Here is a 9,161-nt window from a genome sequence, read left to right as displayed (position 1 = left end):
CTCCTCCCTGACCTATCACCTTCATCCCCTCCCCCACTCACCTATTGTACTCTAAGCTACTTTCTCCCCACCCCACCCTCCTCTCATTTATCTCTCCACCCTTCAGGCTCTCTGCCTGTATTCCTGATGAAGGGCTTTTGCCCGAAACGTCGATTTTACTGCTCCTCGGATGCTGCCTGAACTGCTGTGCTTTTCCAGCAACACTAATCCGGAATCTGGTTTCCAGCATCTGCAGTCATTGTTTTTACATAAACTCATTTAAAGTTTTGAAGAGATACAATGGACACAATGGAATTCCCGCAGACTGGAGAACTGATCCCAGTTCCATTTTTAAACAGCCAGGAAATAGTGCAACCTGTCTGCTCAGTCCATCTGGGCTGGTGTGAAAACTCTGCCAGCTTTCAATCACAAGATAACAAGCTCGCAGATCTGGTGCTTAACTAATCCAAATACCTGATCTTCCCTGATATTTTAATTAGTTGTGTTGAGTCTACTTATTTGGGTTTGTTGTTTAAGAATCAGCGGACTGTGTTTATCAGGTATCTGTTGTTCCTGAATACACTGTATAAGTATTTTCTTCTGCCGCCCGTAGATTCTGGGTGCTGCAGTGTGTTGTGGCCTGTTTAAATAATGTCCTAATTCCGCTCCGTTTGTGGGTATTGGGATGATCACTTCTGTAGTTAAGTATCCCGTATGTGTATGTTGCTTTCCTGTAGACACTAGTCTGCGGTTCTCCATTAATTGTTCGTTCCACTGTGACATCTAGGAAGGGGGTGTCTGTTGTTGCTCTCCTCCTCTTTTGTGAAATTTATGCCAGTAAGGATGTTGTTGATGCTGTTGTAGGTTTCCTCCAATTTGTTCCATTTTGTGATGACAAAGGTGTCAACCATGTAGTGGACCCAAAGTTCACCCGATAAACACAGTCCGCCGATTCTTAAACAACAAACCCAAACAAGTAGACACAACACACCCAGAAACTCTCGCCACACTACCATACATCAAAGCCATCTCAGAGATGGCTACCAGACTACTCCAACCCCTTGGCATCATGGTAGCCCACAAACCTACCAACACACTGAAACAGCTACTGATGAACCTAAAGGACCTTGTATCAAAGACCAGCAAAATACATGTCACTTACAGAATATCCTGCAAAGACTGTAACAAACATACATCGGGCAGACAGGCAGAAAACTAGCCACCAAGATACACAAATAGCAACTAGCCACCAAAAGATATGACCCACTGTCACTAGTATCCTTACATACAAATGAAGAAGGACAACAGTTCGACTGGGACAACACATCCATCCTAGGGCAAACCAAACAGAGACATGCATGGAAATTCCTACAGGTCTGGCATTCAAACCAGAACTCCATCAACAAACACATCGATTTGGACCCCATTTATCAACCTCTGAGGAAAAGGACCAGAAATGATATCACCCACCTTAACAGACCAAGTCACATAAATAGAAAGCAGGACAGCATGCCAGCACTTCATTAGAGGCTCACTGATGATGTTACCTAGCATGCTGACAAAACGTCTGAAAACAAACCTACCAGCTCAGCAAGCAAATTTAAAACGTGAACATTACCCGTTGACATTCAATGCTGTTGCCATCACTGAATCCCCCACTATTAACATTCTGGGGGCTACATTAGCATGAAACTCAATTGGACTCTAACAATGGCTATGAGAGCAAGCCAGAGGTTAGAAATACCATGGCGAGTAACTCACCTCTTGACTCCCCAAAGCCTGTCCACCATCTCCAAGGCACAATTTAGGAATGTAATGGAATACTCCCCACTTGCCTGGATAGATTCAGCTCCAACAACACACAAGAAGCTTGACACCATCCAGGACAAAGGAGCCAGTTTTTATTGGCAATACATCCACAAGCATCCACTTCCTCCACCGCTGATACTCAATACACATTGCTGCTACTACAAAAATTCATCAAAGATCCTCAGGCAGCACCTTCCAAACAGAAGACTACTTCCATCTAGAAAGACAAGGGCAGCTGATACATTGAGGTAAAAACAATGACTGCAGATGCTGGAAACCAGATTCTGGATTAGTTGTGCTGGAAGAGCACAGAAGGGCTTTTGCCTGAAACGTCGATTTCGCTGCTCCTTGGATGCTGCCTGAACTGCTGTGCTCTCCCAGCTGATACATTGGAATACCACCACCTTCAAGTTCCCTCCAAGTCACTCACCATCTGATTTAAAAATATATTATCATTCCTTCATTGTCGGTGGGTCAAAATTCTGGAATTTCCTCGCTATAGGCATTGTGGGTCAACCCACAGCCAGTGGACTGCAGCGGTTCAAGAAGGCAGCTCATCACCACCTTCTCAAGAGCAACTAGCGATAAGCAATAACTGCTGGTCAGCCAGCGACACCCACATCCCACAAAAGAAAAAAAACTCTGACTAAATTTGAGGTCGTTAATCTAAGGGGGATGACTGCCTTCTGAAACTCAGCATCTAGGTAACTCTTCCCCTCCCTGATGTATCGCACTGTTTGAAGCTCAGACTCCAGTTCATCAACTCGGAGTCGCAGGTCTTCAGGCATTTGTTACAGAAATGGTAACTATGAACCATAATGGGGTCCACCAGCTCCCACATCATGCAGTTACAACACACTCCCTGGCACAGCATCTCTATTTTCATGACTTAGCTCTTGTTTTGATTTTTAAAAAACTCATACTGGTCTTTTAGTTTGTAGCCTGCAAGTATTTCCCATATTTACCTTCAATCTGAAAGTATCCGATAATAAATAGTCAAATTACCAGCTTACCACCAACTAATGAACTTACAGTTTACCTGTGATGTCACTCTTGTATTGGGCCCCGATCCTGATTAGGTACGATTCCCTACAGCGTGGAAACAGGCCCTTCGGCCCAGCCAGTCCACACCGACCCTCCGAAGAGTAACCCACCCTGATCCATTTCCCTTTGACTAATGCACCTAACACTATGGGCAATTTAGCATAGTGTTCACCTGACCTGCACAGCTTTGGAATATGGGAGGAAACTGGAGCACTCGGAGGAAACCCACGCAGACACAGGGAGAATGTGCAAGCTCCACACAGACAGTCACCCAAGGCTGGAATTGGACCTGGGACCCTGGTGCTGTAAGGCAGCAGTGCTAACCACTGAGCCACTGTGCCACCCATAGCTGTGCTTCAATTATTCTGTTAAAAACCTTACAATTTAAAAGCCAAGAAAAACACAAGCAAATAAAATCCTCATTCCTCTATGCATTGAATTCCCAAGTTGCCACCAAATTCCCCAAACTGTATAAAAACCAAATGAACCACAGGTGCTATAGATCAGAAACAAAAACGTAAATTGCTGGAAAAGCTCAGCAGATCTGGCAGCCACTCGACCCGAAACGTTAACGCCGACTTCCAGCTATTTCTGGTTTTGCTCCCAAACCATATACTCATCTGGCTGTGTCTCGCACTGGATGGGGTCTCTCCTTCCTGACTGTGCAAAGCTTATTGGTTCATTTACCATGCGTATAGGTACAGCACGCCAAAGAACACCGTTAATGTCACATTGCATGAGGATACAAGCCTCAACAAACTATTGATACCTTCAGTGTGAGACTCAGTGTTCAGTATCTGTATAAATCTATACTTCTAGTTATCAACAATTTCAAGGCAAATAAGCATAGTGCAGGAAAATGGTGTTGAGCTCAAAGATCAGCCACGGTCTTTTGAAATAGCAGAGCAGGCTTGAGGGGGTCTCTGCTATACCTAAGTTCTGTATTTCTCTGTGCAAAACAGAATTGTTAGGGCTGAGGAAGAGAGAATATGATAATATTGGATGCAAAACCTAGAACTGGCAGTGAATGCTTAATGAATTCTTAATACTAGGGGAAGTCTTGTTCCTGAGATGAAGTTTTTACACCCTTATAAAACATTTTGCTTATGTGTGGCAACTTGTATGGATTATGTTTTGATGGTGCCACCCTTTATCTCTATAAGAACTGCAGAGAGCTAATGAAATCACTCACATGGCAATGAAATCATTAAATGGTTCTGACCACAGCTCTGGCTGATGCAGTTTTGGAGGTGGATTTCTGAGGAAAGAAGCATAAACAGAGATTCAAATTTTCAAAGTGGTAAAATTCAGAAAAATGCAATTATAAAGAATAGGATCATTACAAAGTAATCGACTCAGCAGCTTAAAGGACTTAGTCGTTAGTGCAATTATGCTTCATTTGTGTCTTATTCTATATGCCACCCACGCAGATGTATAAGCCTAAGGATATACAGTCATTGAGAGTCAAATATAGTTCTTGTCACCACTGTTGCTCATGCATGTCTTTGGAATGTAGCTGGAGTTGATGGTCTATTAATCTCCAATCAAATATATATGCAGGTTAAGTAGTTTTCTAAAGGCACAAATAAATGATATGTTCTTATCATGGAATTACTTTATTTTAAGTAGTTCTGATGTCATTTTAACTGTAGAAAGACATTTGACAGTACAGCAGTAACTGTTCTATCTAAAATGGTATTAAGGTAGTGACTAATGATATTAATCTTCAATGATTTACTGCGAACTGCTGTAGGTAGTTAAAATGGCTCGCTTACCACAGGCTCATGGATTTTATACGGAACTGTGAAAATGACTTTCAATGCTTCCTGCAAACATCTGTTAAGTTTAACTGCAACCTGAATCAAGGCTATAGTGTTTATCAAAATAACTTTATCGAGATGCTGTCGTCATGAAAGAGATTTTCTTCTTTCCTTACTTCTTTGGAGAGGAAGAAAGTACAAGAGCCTTAACTGATTTTTGTTTTTGATGGCACTTTGTTATGTAGTATGACAATGAATCAACATTTTCAATGGAAACAAATAGGAGCATATTATATACTTACTCATTTATTAAGATAAAGCCATTAAAATACCCACACAATATTATGCGAAATGATGCAAGATTCTCACTGATTTAGGTTTAAAATAATTGTTCTTCTTATTCCATAAAAAAAATTTTTACTCGACAATGGAAAAATTCTGAGGATGTCAAAAAGGATTATGATGCTCAACAATTTTCTGAATTATGCAAAAGCCCTGAGTTACCCTTCTGAGTACTTTTAAAGGAAATAATTCTTGGGTGATGTCCTGTTATGTGCATGTTAATAATTTTAGCCATAGAAATGGACATAAACTGTATGTGTAGCAAGTGATTCAAAAGCAGCTAGGGCTATCAACAGACTACTTGGTGTCATTGTCATAGCGTTATGATCACAATCGAATTTTGAAAGCTAGTCGTTTGGATTATTTTGCTTATTCACCTTGTAAGGCCATAAATACTTCTCATTACAAAATCAAATTGATTCTCAAATGATTCCAGAGTTTTCAGTGTCACTGTTCTATCCAAAGTTGATTACGTGGAGAAAAAATTCTTGATGTAAGCCCTAAAGTTCGTTTAGATTGTTTTAGTGTCACTCAATATAATATAATACAATTTAATTTAATTTCACATATGTACTTAACAACTGATCCTTTCAATAGATCAGTTCTTGGTGCCAGCTTACAATTCTAAAACCCCCCACATTTCTGCAGTCTTTCTTCACAAGGTTGTTGAATGTGAATATCTCCCTTGTTGCTCAGCAACTGCAATTGAATGGAGGACTAATGGATAGTTTGACTATTAACACAGAGGATCCTGTGGACAGGGATAAATCAATTGATCCTGTTCAAGCCTTTTCCAGTTAGATTGCGATTGATCTGTATCATAATTCCAACTAGCTGTCTTATTTCTTAAAACCTTACCTAACAAAATGTTAACAACTTCAATTTTGAAATTGATATGAGTGGATTGCTGGCCACTTCAGAGTGCAGTCGGGATTCAACCACATTGCTGTGGATCTAGGTTCCCATCTGGGCCAGTCTGGATAAGGAGAGAAGATTTCCTTCCCTACAGGATACTCATGAACCAAATTGGCCTTCACAATAACCTAGTGTTGTATTCCAGGTTCATTACGCTAATTGAATTTCAACTCCCTGTACATTTTAATTGGTCATTTTGATTTCTAGGACCCTACTGAAGAGTGCTCATTCTTAATATCAAAATTGACAATCACATGACCCACTTTCCATTTAACAGTTTTAACTTCCACTAACCTACTGCAGATTTTCATCCTAATGTTTAACAAACCATTTCTTAATTTCTTTCCTGTGAAACATCAATGAAGCTCAGTTGAAAACTTAACATGCAGATGCAACATCATAATAATAATTCAGAATTCTTTGACTCTTTCACTTGTCAATATGAGTTTAGTTATGCATTGTTTCAAAAGGACAATATTTCTTATATTGAATGAAATCAAACGGTAATAAAATCATAATCAATCATTCAGTGTTCCAACAATAAATACTGGCAAAATCTGACATAAATATCATTTAATGTATTAATGGATGAAGCAGTTTTACAGTAAAATTCATTGCAACTCAAATGTTACAAACTATGAAAGTAGGGCATTGTCCACTGAGTACGAAATCTGTCATCTGTTTGTAAGATAATATGAACCTATAGACATTCATCTAAATTAAGAGTGGAGGCTGGAGGGTTTGAGCTACAGGGAAAGGCTGAATAGACTGGGACTATTGTCTCTGGAGTGTTGGAGGCTGAGCTGTGACCTTGTAGAGGTTTATAAAATCATGAGGGTCATGAATAGGGTAAATAGACAAGGGGCTGAGGGAGTCCAAGCTAGAGGACACAGGTTTAAGATGAGCGAGGAAATATTTAAAAGGGACCGAAGGGGCAATTTTTCATGCAAAGGGTGGTGCGTGTATGCTAGCAAATGCTGGCAAATGGGACTGGATTTATTCAGGATATCTGGTTGGCATGGACGAGTTGGACCAAAGGGTCTGTTTCCGTGCTGTCTATCTCGATGACTCTATGACTATGAGTAGAATCACTCAGGCCTTCTACTGATCAGATTACCCCACCTTCCAGTGGTTCCCGATAATCTTATAGCCCCTTGCTTGTCAAGAATCTATGAACCTCTACGTCCATAGTCTTCAAGGACTTTGCCTCCATTGCTTTTTGAGGAAGAGAATTCCAAAGACTGATGACCCTCTATAAGAAAAAAAATTCTCTCTATCCCTGTCGTCAATGTGTGACCTATGTATTTTTAAACAGTGACCCTTGAGTTCTAGATACTTCCACAAAACTCTTTACCTCATCCACCCTATCCAATTCCCTCACCACCTTCAAATTCATGAGCAGGCTAGGTAGAATATTTGAAAAGCATAAGCTTAAGCTTCAAAGAATCACGCTTGAATGTGAGTGAGGATTCCGAAGAAGTGTCATATTGGACTTTGTATAAGATGTTTCTCTTCATGGGGGAGGCTAGAAGTAGGCAGCACATTTTAAAAATAAGGAATCTTCCATTTAAGACTGAGGTGAGGAAAACATTTTTTATCTAAGAAGAACATCAGTCTTTTAAACACTTTGAGATGAGCAGTGGAGGGTGAATAATTGAATACACTCAAGATTGAGTTAAACAGAGTTTTGATTGACAAGACAGTCAAGGGATTTGGGGATGGGGTAAGGGAATCAAGGGATTTGGGAATGGGGGAAGAGAATCAGACAGGAAAATGCAGTTAAGGGCATAACCAGATTGGTCACGACCTTGTCAGATGTGAGGCCATGCTTGAGGCCTGAATGGCTTGTGCCCACTCCTATTTCCTATGTTCATGTTGGTTTCCAGGTGTTCATTACAATGGCCTTCCTGTATTTTGATGAAGCATTCCTGAATAAAATGTGTCCTCTGCTTAGTTCTTTTTTCTACTGTTATGTCAGCAAAAATAGACTTCACTTGTCATGTGTATTTAACTGCAAAAACGGTATTTCCAAACTTGTCATGGTATTGGAAACGGCCTGGGGAACTGAACATCGTGGAACATTTATGGTTTTGGCAGAAGGAGTGAAAAGTGTTACATACAAGATTGTTGAAATGGAACTAGACAGCTGCTGATCCCTGAAGAGTAAACCCAAGCCTTGGTAGCAATCTGTACATATTAGGATACTGACAGGAATTTGCTGCTGTTGTATTTTCAAATTGACAAGGGGTTTCATTATGGTTTGAAGACTGGAAATTAAGTAAAGCAACAGGAGGTACACTGTAATCCTTTTTCCAGAATTTACCTTCAGACCATGTATCAAACTAAGCCACATAAGACTGGTAATCATGCTCACTCTTGGAAAAAAATTGAGAGAAATTGTCCTGAAAATGAGTGATAGTGAAAGGGGAGAAGACACAGTTCTATGCTTGTGGATCAATATTTGATTTCTATGCTGGGAATAACATGAGTGTTGTTGAGGGAATCTTCCTGATGCTTAGCTCCAGTAATATTTCAGTTCATTTAGCCACCGAACCAGTGAGAATTCTTCCTTTATTCATGCAATAAAGTCCTAGTGCTTCAGCTGAATGAGGTTTCCAATTAACATCCATTGTTAGTTGCGCTGAGTTTCTAGAAAGTCAGAGGGAGAGGGTACAGTCGGAAGTGGCAGTACTTCTGTTGAATAAAGGGAACTATGGAGCTATGAGGGAGGAGCTGGCCAAAGTTCAATGGTGCAATACCTTAGCAGGGATGACCGTGGAGGAACAATGGCGGATATTTCTGTGTATAATGCAGAAGTTGCAGGATCAGTTCATTCCTAAAAGGAAGAAAGATCCCAGGAGGAGGCATGGGCGGCCGTGGCTGACGAGGGAAGTAAAGAAACATATAAAGTTAAAAGAGAAAAAGTATAACATAGCTAAGATAAGGGGGAAAACTGAGGACTGGGAAGCTTTTAGAGAGCAACAGAGAATTACGAAGAAGGAAATACGCAGAGGAAAAATGAGGTACGAAGGTAAACTGGCAAGAATATTAAGGAGGATAGTAAAAGCTTTTTTAGGTATGTGAAAGCAAAAAAATGGTTAGGACTAAAATTGGGCCCTTGAAGACAGAAACAGGGGAATATATTACAGGGAACAACGAAATGGCAGAAGAATTAAATGGGTACTTCAGATCTGGGGAAGACACAAGCAATCTCCCTGAGGTAACAGTGGCTGAAGGACCTGAACATAAGGGAATCTATTTTTGCCAGGATTTGGTGTTGGAGAGACCGTTAGGTCTGAAGGTTGATAAGTC

The 9,161-nt window shown here is 40.5% G+C and overlaps 1 protein-coding gene across 2 annotated transcripts in view; it reads right to left on the bottom strand.

Moving 5' to 3' along the window:
* The window catches only part of LOC122550048 (myosin-IIIa-like), a 284,716-nt gene that overhangs the window by 43,802 nt on the left and 231,753 nt on the right, over positions 1-9,161 (bottom strand). For both annotated transcript variants that reach the window (XM_043690481.1, XM_043690483.1), the window contains exon 8: positions 4,025-4,090. In XM_043690481.1, the coding sequence (XP_043546416.1) occupies positions 4,025-4,090 (66 nt within the window). The remainder of the gene's footprint in view (positions 1-4,024; positions 4,091-9,161) is intronic.

The sequence above is a fragment of the Chiloscyllium plagiosum genome, chromosome 5 (genome assembly GCF_004010195.1).
Source record: "Chiloscyllium plagiosum isolate BGI_BamShark_2017 chromosome 5, ASM401019v2, whole genome shotgun sequence".
In the NCBI taxonomy this organism is placed as follows: Eukaryota; Metazoa; Chordata; class Chondrichthyes; order Orectolobiformes; family Hemiscylliidae; genus Chiloscyllium; species Chiloscyllium plagiosum.
The sequence above is the reverse complement of the archived record's forward strand: the minus strand, read 5'-3'. Positions and strand labels throughout refer to the sequence as shown.